Source organism: Lutra lutra, chromosome 1 (assembly GCF_902655055.1).
Source record: "Lutra lutra chromosome 1, mLutLut1.2, whole genome shotgun sequence".
Taxonomy (NCBI): Eukaryota; Metazoa; Chordata; class Mammalia; order Carnivora; family Mustelidae; genus Lutra; species Lutra lutra.
The window spans coordinates 61,603,181-61,622,735 of NC_062278.1; the positions used below are offsets into that span (position 1 = coordinate 61,603,181).

At 37.8% G+C, this 19,555-nt stretch overlaps 1 protein-coding gene across 7 annotated transcripts in view; it reads right to left on the reverse strand.

The window, feature by feature from the left end:
• The window catches only part of CCDC191 (coiled-coil domain containing 191), a 90,536-nt gene that overhangs the window by 58,191 nt on the left and 12,790 nt on the right, over window positions 1-19,555 (reverse strand). For 4 of the 7 annotated variants that reach the window (XM_047725090.1, XM_047725082.1, XM_047725106.1 and 1 more), the window contains exons 4-7: window positions 17,829-17,972; window positions 14,474-14,652; window positions 12,574-12,797; window positions 9,515-9,668 (exon numbers count right to left, since the gene is read on the reverse strand). In XM_047725090.1, the coding sequence (XP_047581046.1) occupies window positions 9,515-9,668; window positions 12,574-12,797; window positions 14,474-14,652; window positions 17,829-17,972 (701 nt within the window). The remainder of the gene's footprint in view (window positions 1-9,514; window positions 9,669-12,573; window positions 12,798-14,473; window positions 14,653-17,828; window positions 17,973-19,555) is intronic. The other 3 variants (XM_047725128.1, XM_047725114.1, XM_047725121.1) reach the window with 1 other exon arrangement.

A 19,555-nucleotide genomic window follows, 5' to 3' on the forward strand; every position in this document is an offset into this window, starting at 1 on the left:
CTTTATTATTATTTATCAGGAGAAACCATGGCAAACTTTAAAAAGCTCTCACTCCCTTTCCATCATGTCTAGACCTTCACCTTAGATCCCCTGGAAGTAAGGGAAGAAGAGAAGAGACAGAGGAAGGAAGGGAGATTTGCTGAATACAGGTTATGCCTGCAGTCATAAAAAGGAAAAGACAAATACACATAGTTACCAGGTTGAGTTTTTGCATTATTTGCCAGTCTAACCCACAAAATACAGCATGAAAAAAATATAATTAACTTGTGTGCCATTGTCAAAAGAAAATATCCTCTGTCTACCAAATTCATTTAAGAGACTCCTCTTGATGTACAGCTATCTCTAATTTTAACTCCTAAAATATATCTAATGATGAAATAGTATAAACATAATCCACCTAGACAATAATAACACTATTAATAGTGTGCTTCTTGGATTTCTACATTCCTTGTCTATTAAGTTCAAGGCATTACTGTAAGCACAATATTATATGCATTTTTTAAAAGATTTTATTTATTTACTTGAGAGAGAAATCACAAGTAGGCAGAGAGGCAGGCAGAGAGAGAGGAGGAAGCAGGCTCCCTGCTGAGCAGGGAGCCTGATGTGGGGCTCGATCCCAGGACCCTGAGATCATGACCTGAGCCGAAGGCAGAGTCTTTAACCCACTGAGCCACCCAGGCGCCCCTTATATGCATTTTATTAATTCATAGACCATCATTAGAAAACAGAGAGACTGCAGGTATTACTATGATTTCCTTACCAAGCTGAACTTCATGTAGAGAAGAGTTAATGACTAAATTCACAGAGTGAAAAGTTAGTGGTACACCTAAGGCTAAAACAAAAACATTCTGTCATCCTGATGACCCAAACTATTAGGCAAAAAGTCTCCTAAGAACGAAGGGCAAAATCTTTGTTTCTTTTATACTGAAAGAGAAAGAAGTCAGTATATAACCAACATGGTAGAAGAGCACCTCTAGAGTAAAACTGAATTTAAGAGGGGAAAATTTGAGTTCATAAATGCTATAGTCAACATATTTCTTTAAAACAGTTATGTTTGGGGGCGCCTGGGTGGCTCAGTGGGTTAAGCGGCTGCCTTCGGCTCAGGTCATGATCTCGGAGTCCTGGGATCGAGCCCCGCATCGGGCTCTCTGCTCTCTCGGGGAGCCTGCTACCTCCTCTCTCTCTGCCTGCCTCTCTGCCTGCTTGTGATCTCTCTGTCAAATAAAAAAAAAAAAAGTTAAAAAAAAAAAAACAGTTATGTTTGGGGGCGCCTGGGTGGCTCAGTGGGTTGAGGCCTCTGCCTTCGGCTCGGGTCATGTTCCCGGGGTCCTGGGATCGGGCCCTGCGTCGGGCTCTCTCCTCGGTGGGGAGCCTGCTTCCCCCCACCCCTCTGCCTGCCTCTCTGCCTACTTGTGATCTCTGTCTGTCAAATAAATAAATAAATCTTTAAAACACACACACACACACACACACAAAAAAAAACAGTTATGTTTGGATTTTGAAAGGGAAATGATCAGTTTTAAAGGTCTGTAATTCAGTTTTACTACATAGAAGGTGGTGACAGCAAAGTGACAGACTCACAGCAACTGCTTTCTTGAAATCAACTTATTGGTTTTTTCCTGTCTATTCAAAAGAGCAATCCCATTAAAATTTAAATGAAAAAATACAAGTATGAACCAAGAATAGCCACTTAGTTATTCTTGACTCATAGCAAACGTTATTCAGGCAAATGGGAGTCCCATAAATGTGGCTAGAGGAAAATATTTGGGAAAGGAGAATATTCTCAGTCCTGTCTTCTCTGGAAGATGCCAGCACTCTGCTTTTATTTAGAAGGGATGAGAAGTGGCACACTTCCATAGTCATGAGCTATTTATTCCTTCTATTACCTCTCCCCCCAGCTGAGTCCCTGCTGTTCCCAGGCCTGCTTCTCCTCTTCAATACTGCGCTCTGGAGCGACAACCGTACTCTATCCTTTTGCTCTCTGAAAAAAGAATTATTATTTAATAGCATAATAGGGTTGGAAGAGGAATACACTCTGTTTAATACATTCTAATTAATAAGTTTTGTTTCAGAATTTAATGTTTTAACTAGCTGGATGACTAGGCTGACCTCCCTCCCTTTCTTACCCAGTTCCTTTATTTCTGCACCATGTTTTATTTCTGATAGATTTTCAAATAGAGTCATGGATTTTAACTTTAACATAGTAGTGGTGAAAATTAAGGTTTTCTACAGGTAAGTAAAATTCTGAAAATCATGGTGGGAAGAACTGTTCCTAAATACATTATCTCTAATAATTTATAAAATAAAATACTATAAAGTGGAATTTCAAAAGTTTTTAAGGGAAATGCTCTTCTCCTCTCAAAATCTTCCACAAGACATCATTTGATCATTAAGGATTCCACTCAAGAGAAGAAATGACAGCTCAACCTGCTAAATTTATTACCTGCACTGGAGTTGCCCTCTTTTTGTTGGCAAGAAAAGCTCTTCCCTGAAGTGTAATCACACTGCTGTCACGGAGAGTGATTGACGTTAGGTGGAACAGCAATTTGCTATCTAATCTTCATTGTAATTCTAACCCTGTCACTAGAGATGCTTGTTCTGATTAATGAAGTGGGTAACTCATCAAAATTCCTCAGCTATTTCCCTTTTGTCAGAAAGCTCAGTGATAATTGCATCAAAATTCTCAGTCATGAAAAAATAAACAATGCATTGTAAAGAGGACAAAAATGTCAACAAGTTTACAATTTATTTCTGCTGAACAGAACTAACTGTGGTGCAACCAGTGGTAGAGGGGAGTTGGCCAACGCTCGCCTCCACGTCAGGAAGAAAGCTACACGCCCCCTAGGACCCTTGCTAGGTGACTCCTTGCTGCTCCCTGGCCCAAAGGAATAGGGGGTCTATAGCTAAGTAAGGAAGTAACTTTTTCCTTTTGGGGACCACTACAGCTAGGCAAAAGCCTCAAGGAACCTCTGCAGTCCCTGGGGGTTGAGGAGAGGAGGATCCCATCCCGGCAAAATGAATGCCCTTCAGAAGGAGTATCCTGTGACCAACCCTACTCCTGATTTTCATAATTATGCCCCAAAGAAAAGAGAGGAAACTGTAGTGCCCCTACCACAAAGCATAAACACTCCTATAACTAATTACATTAGGGAAAAATACATTCAGTTCTCTGCACACAGTGCTAAGACCTAGACAATGCCTGGTTCCATGGAAAAGCCCAGAGGCCTAAACTTTGACAACCAAATCTGTGAGAAAAGCTAACACTGGTTACAGAAAAAAAGCTACTTTTGTTATATCCCAGAAGATGTAAAGCTCTTTTAACTTCAGTATTTAAATTTTTTTTCTCCTTCCTTTTTTAAACTTAAAACAAAAACAAAAACAAAAAATACCCTTATTATAGAAATTGAACAAACATACCCAAAAGTAGAACAGAAGAATAAACTCCTCATTCAGCTTTAAAAATTACCAACATTTTGCTGATCTTATTTTCTCTCTCCTTCATCCATTTTTTTTTTTCTGGAATATTTACAAATAAAGCCCATACATCAGACATTCTGTCACTTCACTCATTAAATGTGTGCGTATGTACTGCCAACATAAGGACATTTTGTAAATTCTTCTTAATTTCTGCTAAGAACTTTAATCAATAATATTGCTTTTATTAATCTAGTTCTGTTTCACTTCAGAAATAATACAATTTCAGAAAGCAATTGCTTAATCGTACCATGCGGTAAACTCTTAACGAGCAAAACTCTCTGGGATCTTTCAAAGAATGGTCACAAGACAACCTATAACCTGACTATTCATTAGCATAGTTCTCCTTCCTCAACGTAGCTTAGACCAGTTTTCAGGGAGGGCAGACCTGCTGCTTCCCATGACCTCTCTCCTTTCTTCCTTCTTCCTCTTCTAGACTTCCTTCCCCCTCTACCAACACCCACTCCCTGCCCATTCTCCCCCACTCCCAGACACACACACTCGAACTAAGCCAAGAGTACAGCTCACCTCAGAATTTATGAGACAAATGTTAGGTTCACCTCCAGGGTAGTCTGACAGTAAAACAATATGATGTCATTTGTTTCTATCCATGTGGTTCTCAAGATCGTTAAAAATATTCACCTGAAATGTCTAGTATTTAGGAGAAAAGATATTTTATACTGTAAAATTTTATGGAATGGGCTCCATTTATGCCAAAGGCTCTTTTCTCATTTTTTTTGAAAGAATTTAATCAGTACTTTCTCAAAAGACAAAAAAATTACTTATACATGAATTGGAACCTCTGGCTCAAAAACGGCTCCACGGCATTTTGAAAAGCAAAACACCAATACGATGTTTCGGTAAAGTGGCGCTCACTGTCCCTTCTGGGAGAATGCGAAACGTGAGTGACTCACAGGGTGAAGGTAAGACAGAATAGAACAGCAGAATAAACCACCTCCTTACTAATGCTGATAAAATTTTACTTGGAAATTTCCCAGAGTTAGCTGTATGAAGTAATATTTACTGTTTCAAAACTCTCCTAAAATGCATACCACACTCACTCTTTGGCAGTAAGCTTAGAGGGGAGAGTTATAAGAATCCCAATGTCCTTCACGTGTGCCCGACATTTCTTTCTCTGCAGTTTTATTTGCAAAGAGGTTTTCCCTCATTTCCTTCCTTAGACAGAGAGAGGATGGTTGCTATGTTTCCACTCAGAAATGGCTTTACTTCAGTGGCATGTAGGGAGCCCCGACAGAACGAAGATCTTTGGGGATGAATCGTGCCATATAAATCAAGGTGCTTAACTACAGTTTTCATCATCTTGTCAGAAAAATCCAGGCTTCTTTTCCATGTATCTTCATGTTCCCCTGGTTTAGTTGGGGCGGGGGGGGGAGTGGTGGTTTAGAAGGTGCTACGTCTTAAGCAATGATTCCTTTGGGTCACTATTAATCTTACTAACAGAAAAACCCAACCACAAGCAAACCAAAAACCTTCCCCCACAGAATTAAGATTTAAGTTAATATCAACCCATCTTTCCTTGCTCTCTTCAACTTTCACAAGCAGCAAGAGATCACAGACTTTCTCATCTTCCTAAGAAAACATAAAATGTATTTCGGAACAGGGTGAGAATTAAGAGGGCCATTTCCCAAATAGTATAAGAGTTTCATAGTTAATCCCTTGTTGTTTCTGCTAATTAGCAATGACATGAGGATTGCTGCATCTCCCCGAGAGATTTCACTACAAGATCAAAGAGAAAATAGGATGGAAAATGGAAGTAGAAAGTTTCCATACAAAAAGAGATGTTTTTGATAAAACAAAGAGACCAGGCAATGAAATATGTGGGGAAGACGCATGGACACCGCTGCACCTGAACTTCTGGTTGGATGAGAGGGCCAGCTCTGTTTCTCTCACAAGTCTCCTATTGAATGACTGGGCCCACACATGATGCTAAGAGATTGTTTGCGGGAACAAATACAATCCACAGTTAAAGCACAGGGAATTACAAGAATTAAAGGAGCTTGAACTAGAACTCCTCCTAGAAACTGATTCTTTAAAGTCTTCCTACAAATACTCTATATAGCTTGCTGTTGGGTTTGTGCCAGTGAACCATTTTGAGGGCGCTGACAAGAGTTTCCTGTTATCTAGCCGCTCACTGCAAGCCAGCTAGGCATTTTCCCCCTTTTTATCCTGTGGTTGTATTTAGGCTGCTGAGTGTCCAAGTTTCATTACCCAAGGGCAGCTTTAGACTCCTTTAGAACCAGGCGAGGAGATGTGGACTGGGGCCAAGGTAATGAGCCCAAGGGGCCTGCTACTCCGTGGCATTTACCAGAGGACTGTCCTGTCTTCAGCCAAGTCTACGTAAAAGCCTGAGGAGTCTGGCAGGTGGATTTTCCCCATGTCTGTTACACTCACATACACGGGGGAAATAAAAATTACAGGTTCACTAGCCATATTGCAAATGAATAACATAATCACACTGAAGCGGAAGGGGAAGAACAGAACTAACTTAAGTAATAATATTCTGGCTGAATATGACTGAAAATGAAAATAATGTACAAATATTGTACTCTGGTTAGTGAATTTGTTTACATAGCAGTACAGGTCAGCAATTCTGAAACTACTTTTATAGTGTATCAGGATTAAATCAGTAAATATATTTTGGATAATGGGCACCAGGTTTCTCACTGCCAGAGAAAGGAATTATAAGTAAGCAAGGGGGAATGGGTACACTGAAACGTGTGGTGCTGGATTAGGGCTGAAGGCATCATTATGAACTCATGATTATTTTAATAAACATACAGATAGTTATAGAAAGAAGTTATAAATAAGGAAGAGGGAAGGTTATGATGACCCCTGTGTTACTGTACTGGAATTCAAGACACCAGTATGACTCACAGATTTTAATATGTATATAGATAGACAAACACAGAAATACATATAATGTCTATATATGTCTGGGTTAGTATACACATTTCCCAGCTCTGTCTGCTGAGTAGTGACACCCCAGTAGCAGTAATTCATACATGAATATGTAAGTCATAGCACTGTTCATATTTGGGTTTCTAAATAATATTCTCCAATAAAGAAACTAGAGTTTCATGTACTAGTGGTTGATTCCACAGCTAGAACAGGGAAACTATAAGATGGGCCTGGAATGTCCTATGGTACCAAAAAGAAAGTGCTCAAAAAAGGACAGAAGAATTTTGAAGGAAAAAGAAGTCGACCTGAAAGATTTCCCAATGGCCAAAGGCAGAACAATCTGAGTAACAGAGTAAACAATGATAGTAATAGATTACCCACAGAATAAAATAAATATCCATGAGCCCATACTGATAAAAGATATAACTGAATAAATGAAAAAAATAAATGGGGAGAAAGGACAGGTTTTCTTTCTAGAAACATTTCAATTAATAAATGGAGAAGAAATGATGGAAATACAATATCATCATTAGACAAATACATTAATGTTACAGGCAAGATCTAACAATGGATGCTAAAATTAACAAGTCAAAGTTTAAGGAGAAACAGGGTATTTGCATAGTTTTACAATATCTCCTCTATGACATTCCAAAGGAGATATGGTAACTTTACAGTACAGGAGCACCTGGGTGGCTCAGCTGGTTAAGCCTCTGAATCTTGGTTTTAGCGCAGGTCATGATTTCAGGGTTGTGAGATCAGGCTCTGAACTGGGCATGGAGCCTGCTTGAGATTCTCTGTTTCCCTCTCTCCCTTGCCCCACCCATGCTTGCTCATGCTCGATCTCTCTCAAAAAATACAAAAAAAAAACAAACAATAAAAAATAAAAATTAAAGACACTTTGCAGTACAGAAACCCAGCATACAAACATTGTGTACCCCCGATATGATCCTAAGAAGCCACAGCATCACTTCTTGTAGGAATCTTGCCCAAAATGCATAATCTCAATCTAAGCATGAGAAAATATCAGAAAACCCAAATTGAGAGACATTCTACTTTAAAAAATGTCAAGGTCGCAAAAGACAAGGAAAGACTGAGGAGCTATCATAAAGCTGGAAGAGGCAAAGGAGACATGACAGCTATATGAAACAGAATTATGGACTGAGTCCTAGCTATATACTCCTAGGCATTCTCTAATGCAGAATTGTGGGCTGAGTCCTGGAATAGAAAAAGGATAGAGTGGAAAAACTGGTGACATTCTAATAAGGTCTATAGTTTAGCTGATGGTATTTAATGTTATCGTACCAAGGTTAATTTCCTAGTTTTGATAATTATGCTACACTTGTATAAGATGTTAGCATTGGGGAAAGCTGCGTGAAGGGAATTCAGGTATTCTGTGTCTTGTTTTTGCAATTTTTCTGTATGCCTAAAATTATTTCAAAGTAAGAACTTAACAACAATATAGTGTAGGCTTAGATCAAGCAGAATCTGTGAGGAGTGGAGATAATTTATTCATAATCACATTTTTAAGTTACACTGGTTGGTCTTTTTAAAACTGAGTAATCTGTTTTAGGTAGACCACTAATTTTGTAAAACTCTTTACAAGTGTCTAAAATTCATAGCTAGCCACTTCTATCTAAAACATGTATTATTTCTTCCTGTACAGTGAGCTTCACTGAAATTTAAAAATTAAGTTTCTAGAAAACACATGTCTTATTCATCTCTCATTGGTTGGATAACGTATCATGGCACGTTTCCTCACTTCTTCTCTAGATGGCCCCCTGAGTACTATCTCCTTTCCTATTTTCCTTCAGAAATCTGAACTATTATTGTAGAACACATCAATTCTGTCTCGTGAAGGATACAACATCTGAGTCCTTGCCAATCTTTCTCAAAATGTTAATCCCAACTCTTAATCCTGCTACTCTTCCCTCGCTAATCCTAAAGCCAAAATTCTGACCAAAGCTCTTGTTGTTCTATATCTTAATAATTATGTCTTGCTCATCAGTCCAAAATGCCTCCATCAAACATAGTCTCTCTCTCTCTCTCTCTCTCTCTCTTTTTTTTTAAGATTTGAGAGAGAGAGAGAGTGGGCACAAGGAAGAGGAAGAAGCAGACTCCCTGCTGAGCAGGGAGCCTGAAACAGGACTCCATTCCAGCACCCTGAGATCATGACCTGAGCCAAAGGCAGATGCTTAACTGACTGAGCCACCTAGGCACCTCATGTCTCTCTCTTTTTAAATCGTTTAGATTATGCTTTTGCTCATATCCCAGTTATCAATATTATATTCAAATTCCTGTTACTGATTTCCAGGACTTCTGTAAGTCTGTCCTTGATTTATCAAGCTCCCTCAATATCATCTTGACATTGTCTTTTTTCTTGTTAAATCAGTGCATTCCTGCATTCACTTCACGAACTTTCACTGAATTTCAGCAAAGCCTAAGGCTCTGGGTGTGTGTTACAAGAAATATAAAATATCCATATTTATCTTTTCTCATCCAGCCTTCTCATTTTACAAACATTCCAACTAATCCCTTTCACCTGAAATGTTATAAGTCCCAAATGCGTACTGCTGTCAATCCCACTTCACTAAGAGAAACTTCTGCTTAGATTTGCCTGGAAAGGAAGCCCATCTATCAATAAAAATTAACCTTTTTTTTTTAAATAAAAAGTGAAAGTAAAAGGAGAAAAGAGTAATAAAAATGCAGACCATAAAAAGGAGAAGTGTATCCTTGCTTTAAGATCCTAGCTACCAGAAGGCAAGTGACTTTTCTGAATAATTCTGAATAATCCAGAAGACTGTGGAAGCCAAGCTTTCAAAACTACCAGAGATCTACATTTGTAGTTACATGCTATTGAAAAGAGTAATTTAGGAAGCCACCCTAAATCACACCTGATTTCCCAAGATCACGCAGAGTATCTATAAGAATAGCCCCCAGACAGGGGAATGGAGCACTGTCCCATGCCTTTGGCCAGCTGGGCAGCACAGAACCAACAGTGTGGGCAATTTGGTGTTTGCAATGAGGCTCCGCTGGGCTTTAGTGAGACACTGGCCCATCTCTGATGGAGCCCTCTGTCATTTATGTCACAGAATGCTGAAAAAAGAGATGTTATAATTCCCACCTGATGATTTTCCTTAAAAGTCTGGATTAATAACTCTCTCAGTTTCTTCTTTCTTTCTTTTGACATTTTTTCTTCATCCAGAAGAACATAATCATTTTGAAACATGCCTTTTTTGGCATTTTTTGGAGAATTTTCTTCCTGCTTTTTCCTCTCTCTGTTAACAATTTAAAAAATACATGTATGAACAACAGATTTAATGATGGGTAATTACTACCTACTATAGTGGAATGAACACTGAATTTTCCATCAGAAGACAGATTTTTAGATCTGGTCCTAAAACTACATTGTAGGGAGATTTTTTTTTTTTTTTTTAGCCTTAGTTTATTCCTTTATAAAATGTAGATTAAATGAAATAAGAATCTGTTATACTCTGAAAATTAGAAAGCCCTATAAATATTTTAGTAAAGTATTTTTACTGAGTATATCATTGAGGAATACTTTGATCAAAATTTGAGAGTTAACAACATGTAGACATAAGTTCTCTCTTTTTTTCCAAGGGAGGGACAAAAAAAAGGACTCTCAGGTAAAGAAAAAGGGATGAGATTTATACCCCAAGCCTTTTTACAAAGTTTCTAAGGAGAAAAATAATAAAAGAATCAGGTATTCTTGTGTAAGGAGAGAGTGGAATTTGTGTTCATTCTAACATAGCTGAAAAGAGAAAAAACAAATTAATAACAATAAGGAAAAAGCCTTCAGGCAAGTGACAGGAATTGCTCTGTAACTTTGTTGCTCATCTCTCTGGTCATCCTCTGGCTCACCCACATATCCTTTCTCAGCCAGGTCATCCCTCTTCCACATGCCAATTCAAGCAAGCTCACGGGTCAGTCACTGCCTTTTTTTTTGGAGTGTACTAAAGTATATGTACATGTATGTGTGGAAGGTCCATATACTACCAACAATACAGTAAAAACAGCACCTAGTCAGAAATTGGGATTCATGGGCTCTGGCCACAAACCAGCTGTGAAAACTCACACAAGTCTGTCTTTATGAATTCCACCTTCAACTTACAGAAACTCAAGTTGAGAGGGACGCCAGAATACTCTATATTCTCATCGACATGGAGCACACAATGTTGTATCTTATTATTGGTGATGTTAACCATCACTTGGTTAAGGGGACCTCTCCAGTATAAAGTTGCCATTTTCCCCTTAATTAATAAATTAATAATTAACAAATCTCTTAGAGGAGATATTTTGAAACTATGCAATGAAGCAGATTTAGGGTAGCTTACAGATAAATTAAAAAGCTCTATCGATAATAAAATTTTATTGACTCTATCCAAATGCCATAACAATGTTATATTAGACAGCTATAGGCAGATCCCAGTGGCCATTTAAAGAAATACAGTTCTAATACCATGGATCTGATTTTCTAAAATAACATTAAAATATGTATCTGTTATGAAAGGAATAGGTGCCCATTGTGAAAAACTGGAGATATAAAAGCCATCCATATATCCAGAAAAAAAAAAAAGGATAATATGTCAGTACTGTCTCATTGTATAACCATTTTCATTAATTTCTCCAGAATTTATTAATGTCCATTATGAATAATATTATATTATCTTTGTGCACAAATCTTTGTCTGGATTTCTGATCAATTTCTTGGGGGTATTTTCCTAAGAGGAATTTCCAGGTCCAGCAGTAACAACAACTTTATGGCTCCTGTTGTTTATTGCCAAATTGCCTTCTGGAACGTTTAAATCAGCTCCTCTGCTAGCACTATAGCATGTTATCTGAATCACTGTAACCATGGAATGGATAAGATTTTAACTTTTAAAAGAAACGAGCGGTCAGTGAGCATCTGTCAAGTGCCCGCTATGAGCAGAGCATCCCGCTACCATCAAATGTTACTTGTTTTCATGATGTATTTTAGGTCAGCCTAGATTTTTCAGGGTTTAAAAGCAATCTGAAAAGTAAGGTCGACCTTAGCAAGAATTCACTAAAACACCAGTGATTGCTTTCTGAAAGGAATGGCGTCTGGAGGAGGCCTGAGCCTGGCACTTGAAAGAGCGAAGCACTCTGTCCACTGCCGAGCTTTTTTAAATTGGATAGAATCAGAAAAATCAGGACCACAGGGGGAAAAGCTGTGTAGGCTGATGGGGGTGGGAGGAATTATCTAATAGGTCTTTCTGGCCTCTGAGTTTGAGTGTTCAGTCCCTTCAGTTTGAGTGTTCAGTCCCTTCAGGCACGTTGCTCCAAGGCGTTTTGCAGTTCATGCATCAGTGCTGTTTCTCAGAATAAATACACTAGTTATTTCATTTAGAAGCTCATTTTCTGCATGTGGATACATAACAGTACTACATCCTGTGAGGACTATTTTGATTTTCCTCTTATGTCAGATATTCTTGTGCTTTATCAGTGGTTGGGAGACAATGATGACTCTGTATGATTATCAGAAGATAAGACACTCACACCCTTCACAAAGGTGTCTGCACAATTAGCAGACAACTTTAACACTGTTCAGGTAACCAAAGAAATGCAAACTAACCAATATAATACCTATTAAAAGTGCAAAAATAATGATAGTACTCCCCGGTTCTAAGAAGAGTGTGGTAAACCGGCCCATTGCCAGCAATAGTGTAAATCAGTACAACCCATTGGGAAAGCAATCTGGCGATGTTTCAAGAGTCTTCAAAGGCCTATACCATTTAACTCGGTAATTACATGCCTAAGGGTGTAAAAAACTCTATGCTTAAGGAAGCTCACTGCATTATTATATGGTGAAAAACCTGAAATAGTTGAAATGCTTATCAGATGGGGGTAAGGTCATTACATAAATTACAGTCTAGGAACTCAATGGAACTGAGACCTCAGGACTCTGAGCAATGTGTTAATTAAAACAAGCAAAATAAATGTACTTTATCGTTGCAATTAAATATGTAAAGTGATCAAGACCCATAAGAAATAGAAAAACGTAAACAGTTAATTTGTTAAGATTGTGGAATTGTGGGTGATTTCTTCTTTGTATTTTGTTACCACAATGTCCATATTTTTAACTTCCAAAACGACTGTTTAGACAAAAAAAACCCTCCACACTGCTCACCACGGTTGGCTTACATTTTCCATGCTTCTTCCACAGTGCGTCTCCTCTCAATTATCTCCCTCCGCAGCTTTACCATCTCCCTTTGAATCTCCTCCTCCTCTTTCTTGGCCTCCAGAGCCTTCTTTTTCTTCTCTTCCTGCACCAAATACTGAGCCTCTAAGAAGACCGATTTTTTCAGGGTCTTCTCCATTCTCTGGCGCTCCAGTTCCTTCTCACGTCTCATGCGATTTTCTTTTACCTTAAAGAGAATACAGGGAGGGTGAAACGCAGCCTTTCAAATAGAAAAGGATAAAACAAAAGCTTAGAATACATTTTCAAGTTCATGATATGCCCAGTTTGAAACATTCTGGTCCAGGAGCCCACTGTTCATTGGAAGAATACGAAAAACTCATTTTTTACCTGGGTAAGAGCCAATACAAGAGTCTAGATGAAGTCAGGTGAGAGACTCCCAGAACTCTGACAATGATTTGCACCATGGAAATATTAAAAATCTACGGGTCAGATGCCAAGCTCTGGATTCTTACTTAGTAATGATATCCCACCCCTAAAATTTTCTAAGGTGTATACTACTGCTGTTTATGGAGGCCCTGTGGGCATGCTGATTATAATTTAAGAAAGAATACAGGTATTTTGGGGAGACTACATCGTGAAAGATGCAGCAGTGATGGGCGCCTGGGTGGCTCAGTGGGTTAAGCCTCTGCCTTCGGCTCAGGTCATGATCTCAGGGTCCTGGGATCGAGTCCTGCATCAGGCTCTCTGCTCAGTGGGGAGCCGGCTTCTTCCTCTCTCTCTCTCTGCCAGCCTCTCTGACTACTTGTGATCTCTGTCTGTCAAATAAATAAATAAATCTTTAAAAAAAAAAAAAGATACAACAGTGATTTACTGCTATGAGGAACACAACACTATTCACTATTGTTATTTAAATGTATTAATGATTCTGGCTCATATTTGGAAATCAAAACCATGACTTTCACTGATATTTCTGAATAAGCACAATTTTTCAAACCTATTAATTTTCCAGAGCCCTTTCTAGTTATTAATTAAGGAGTGCTCCTTTACCTCCCTCTTCACTGACCTTTACCCTTTCTTTACTCTCCACTTTGTTAAGACTTGTAGATATTGGCAATCTCTTGTTGAACCTTCTCTCCTCCCTTTTATCATAAACCCGAACTAGAACCATACTTCTAACCCTTTTTCTAACATCCTCAGTGCTAATTAGGCACATCTTAATAGTTTAAAGCAATCAGAAATTCAGGGTTATAAAAAAACAAGATACAATGTATAGACATTCATTCTAGTTCAGTCTTAGTTCTGGACATGTGGAAAAGACTTGGTCATTCTGATTTCCTGAAGATCCCCTACAAAGAGTTGAGACACATCTTTTTCCTATAATCCACTATTTATTCCCTTTGAAGAGAAGAAAGTTCCCATATGCCCTTCTAATTCAAAACAGCTGAACTAGATTTAATTCAGATCTGTCCTCCCTTTCAAATTATAATCACAAAATGAGTGAATTTTTCAGTTGTCTGGAAAAGAATTATCATTATAACATTCACTAGAATATTCATGATATTAATATTTTCATGCCACAGTTCAAAAATCAAATTCAAGCAAAACCAATCTACATATTTATAATAGATAATACCATATACAAACTAATAAAGTTTAGTTCACCACTCCATTGTTCAAAATCAGTTATTCTTTTTTTTGGTTTTCTTAAATAAATTGTTTCCTGTCCTCAGTTTATGAGCATTATTTTTCTTCTGAAGTTCTATTTTATTTTTATTCTTTCTAACCAAACCACAGATGGCACTCTTTTTCATAATAAAGCCTAAGTCTTTATTTAAGCTTATTAAATGTGCTACACAAAGATTGCTTCCTGTTACCCATTTTAATTTTGTTTTTCCCTCCCACCTGCTTATGTCTCATCTCCATGGTAAGACGAGGATCCTTCTGCTGCTGCTTGTCTTGGTTTCCATTCATTCCAAGATCTTCCAACATTCCAGAATCCACCACTTTTTTATGGAGCAGATGGTCTATAAATTTTTGAACGGTGGTACTTTCCTCTTCTTCCTCCAAATAGCCACACAACTCTGGGGGAGACAGAGCAACAACAAAAAAAGGGAAAATTTTAAAAAAAATTTAGTACAATTTCCATATTTATATAATCCTGGTACAATAAAAATACGAAGCTGTGAGTGTTCAATAAATAGTAACTGATAATGCCAATTGGATGAGCACAGGCCTCAGCAATTAACTACCTTCAAATGAGAGGAAAAAAATTTCACTCATGAGGAATTACCCTCACCCAAGTCACAAAATACTCCTTCACTGCCAAATGCAAAAGACACTACTTCAGTCTAAACATCCTTGAAGACTCCATTGTTTATTTTAAATGGCTTTATTGAGGTATAACTGACAACAATACACTGTAAATATTTAAAGTCTACCATAAGTTTTGACATATACATCTACCAGTAAAATCATGACTATAATCAAGATAAAGAACGTGTCTGTCAGCTCCAAAAGGGTTCTCATGCTGATTTACAATCTCCTCCTCCCACTCCTCCCCATGTTCTCGGTCTTATCCCAGGCAACCACAGACCTGCTTTCCTCTCACGATAAATTAATTTACATTTTCTAGAATTTCTTATCAATTAAATCATACACGATGTACTCTCTTTTTGGTCAGGCTTCTTTTACTCAGCATAATTATCTCTGAGATTCATCATGTTGTTGTATCAATAGTTTATCACTTTTTATTGCTGATTAGTATTCCACTGTATGGGTATACCATAATTTGCTCATTCATTCATGGATAGACATTTGGGCTGTTTCCAGATTTTGGCTATGACAAAGTTGTTATAAACATTTGTGTACAAGTTTTTGTATGAACATATGCTTTCTTTTCTCTTGGAAAAATGCCTAGGAGTGGAATGGCTGGATCACAGAAGTATCTGTTCAACTTTTTAAAAAACTGTCAAACAGTTCTCCAAAGTGGTTACAAAATTTTATATTCTCACCAGCAGTACTGGTGTGCTCCAGTTCCTCTATCCTCACCAATACTTAGTATGGTCAGTCTTTGGATATAAGCCATTTTGATAGGTATGTAATGGTTACTCAAGGTAGTTCTAATCTGCATTTTCTCAATGACTAATGTTATGAACATCTTCCTCATTGATGTTCTGTTTAGTTCCATGCATTACTGAAAATGGGGTATGAGGTCTCCAAATAATTTGGAGACTTGTGCAATTATCTATTTCTCCCTTTGACTTTGTCAGTTTTTACTTCATGTGCTTTGGGGCTCTTTTTCTTTCCTTTTTAACATTTTATTTGAGACAGAGAGAACATGAACGGGGAGGGCAGAGGGAGAGGAAGAAGCAGCTTCTCCATTTAGCAGGGAGTCCGATATAGGGCTCAATCCCAGGACCCTGAAATCATGACCTGAGCTGAAGGTAGATGCTTAGCCAACTGAGCCACCCACGCACCCCTATTTTGGAACTCTTTTTTTAGGTGCACGTATGTTTATACTTATGTTTTCTTGATGGCTGACCTTATTATCATTATGAAATGCCCTTCTTTGTCCCTAGTAACAATTTCTTATGGTAAAGTCTATTTTTTTTTTTTTTTCTGATATTAGTAAGCTGCTCTGTCTCTTTTGGTTAATGATTACATAGTATACCTTTTCCCATCTTTTTACTTTCAATCTATTCATGTCTTTGAATCTAAACTGTGTCTCCTGTAGATAGCATATAGTTACATATTTTAAAAATCATTCTGTCAATCTTTGTCTTTTAATTGGAATATTTAATTAAATGTAATTCATTTAGGTACGACTACGTACGTACCTATGTACATACAAACATAAGGTACGACTTATGTTTGTCATTTTCATATGTTTTCTATATGTCTTCTGTAAGTGCCATTTGTCAAGTTGAGGAATTACTAGTTTGCTAAGTATTTTTTTTTATCAGGGATGGATGTTAGATTTTGCCAAGTACTTTTTCTGTGTCTATTGAGATAATCCCATGTTAATCAATATTTTTGGTAAATATCCTTTTTTAATGGCTCAGAATAGGAATGTTTTAATCTTAAAAAAGAAAGAAAGAAAGAAAGAAAACAGAACAAAAAGCTCTACAAGCATAAGAAGAGTGAGGCCTGGTATGATACTAGATGATAATTGCCAATCTAAATAAATACAACTAGATCTATTAGCATCATATGAAAGGACTAATAGTTTCACTATATTCCATACAGTTTCAGAATAAATATGAAGTATGGAAATGCCTCACTTTAATAATGATATTAATAAATTAGAAAACATCCAAAAGGTGGCAACCAGCATAATAAGATTTAGAAATGATGTGATATGAAGAACTGTTTTGAGAACTGGTATATTTAAGCTAGGAACACTGAAGTATAGGAGAGATCAGACATGATTATATCACAAACAAACAAACAAAAACAACAATACTTCTCTTGGGAGAGGGAACATGGTATTATTTTCTCTTGTGCTAAAGAGTTACAGAGGTCAAACTCCTACTTCTCCCAAGAGAAAATATATGAGGATTAGAGCCCAACAATAGCACCTTTATCCTGGGAGATGTGCCAGCAGAAATTATATCACCCATGTGAGGGATACTAAGGAATGATCTCTATCTGAGGGGGTGAAAAGGGGAGATCAGACCAGGTGATCTTGAAGGATTCCTCTAACTTTAAGAGCTCATGATTTTGTGATTGCTGGGCTGGGAATATTGTAGGTTGTGTACAGTCCTAAACAAGGGGAATGCTGCCAGGTGAGTTTACCAAGCATGTGTGTGAGTCACACGAGGAGCTGCCACCACCATTGCCGGGCCTACCTTTACGCTGAGGAAAAAACATACCAAATTCCGAGTACACTCAATGAACCCTCACTCACTAGTTGGCCGTATAAGCAGTAAACTCTTTTATAAATGTGAAATGTTTAAATGTAGCCACATCAAAATAAAGAGTCATCCATCAATATATGGGAAGAGACACTCAAAGAGCATTAATTGCTATTATAGTCATAAGAAGAATTACAAATAGAATATTTTAATTTAAAAAACACCATGAATGTATTGAGGATATATGTAAGTAATTTAAATTGAACCAAGAAAAATTAAAGCCAATTATAAAACTAAGCAGACCATAGCAAATAATATATCATTCATTATTTAAAACAATTAAAAAGACTTCTTAGATACATTCATTAGATGTTAAAGCTTAGAACAATCAAAAAAGTTCTTACCATCAAACTTGTCATATTTCAAATGATCACTGGCTTCTGGCATAGGAAGGGTATTTGACCCAGTGTCTTCAGTATCATCGTCACCATCACTTGCTAGTTCTTGCTTAAGTTTGGTGTCTAACCAGTCACTGACAAGCTCCTGAGCTGTCAACAAAGCAAAAAAATTTTTAATATTACTATTACTTCAGAGACTTTCTTCTTTCACTGTTTTCATTCACTCAGTAAATACTGAGTATCTATCATGTGTCAGGTACTGTGCTAGATGCTGAGAAAAGAGCAACAAACAGAAAAGGACAAATAAAACTTATCACCAACCAAGTTTACATTTTAACTGGAGAAAAGAGACAATAAATAAGTAAATCAGAAAAACAGAGCTGACAAGTGAGAAACGGTATGTAAAGAAACGGAAGGTAAGTATTGGCAGTTTGAAACTGGGGGTTCAAAGAAGGCCTCGTTGAGAAGATATTTGGGCAAAAAAGGGAAGAAAGTGAGGAAGTGAGCCATATGGACATGTGAGGAAATCTTATTTATTCCATGCAGAGGGAAAGCAGTTGCAAAGGCCCTAAGGAAGAGAATGTCCAGAGTGTTGGAGAAGTAGCAAAGAGGCAGTGCGGCTAGAAAGGAGTGAGTGAAGGGGAATAACAGGAGATAAAGGAAAGAGATAATGTGGGGATCAGATTTTGAGCTGTGGTTCTAGATCATGATGATCTTGTCCCCCCAGTGGACATTTGGCAACATCTGGAGCCATTTTTGGTTATTGTAACAGGGATAAGTGATACTAGCATCTGGTAGGCAGAGGCCAGATATGCTGTTAAACATCAGCAATGTACAGGACAGCCCCCGCCCCAAAGATAATTATCTAATTATCTGTTGTATCATCTACAGTGCTGAGGTTGAAAATCCCTTACACAGAAGCAGGGGATAACAGTTGGGAGATAAATGCAATAATCCAGGAAAGAAGTGATAGTAGCCTGGACCTGGACAGGAAGTAATAAAAATGGTCCAATTTTAGAAAGTATTGCCTTGAGGTGGAACTGACAGGATTTGCTGATGTAGTGGATATGGGAAATGAGAGAAAGAAATCTACAAGGTTTCTGGCTGAAGCAACTGCAAAAATGGAGATGCCATTTACTAAGACAGGGAAGGCCGAGGGACAAGCAGGTTTAGAGGGAAGATCAGGAATTCAGTTTTAGGCTAGTTCAGTTTGAAATGCTTAGGAGACATACAAATAAGAATGTCAAACAGGTATTGGCTATACCACTCTGGATTTCTGGGGAGAAGTCCAAGCTGAAGAAATAAATGTGGGTGTTGTCAGCATATGGATAGAACTGAAAGCCACAGAAGTGGATGAGAGCACCAAAAGAGGAAGATGGATAGAGAAATGGTTCCAGGAATAAGCCCTGAAGAACTCCGGTATTTAGGGGTTGAAGAGATAAGGCAGAACCAGAACAGCAGACTTGGAAGGAGAGGCCACTGAGGTAGGAGGAAAATCAAATAATGAGATATCCTGGAAGCCAACTTCTATTTGAATTTCTTTCTTAGTAATATTCAGAAATCTTCAATATATAGGTATGAGAGAAAATGTCTACTTTAGCAATACTTTCATCACTATCATCATTATCAAACAGCTCTACGGGTAGGACATACGGGTGTCAAAGTAAAGTATGTATTTCAGCACTATCTTCATAACATGTGTTACCATGATCACATAGAGCGCTGAGGGAATG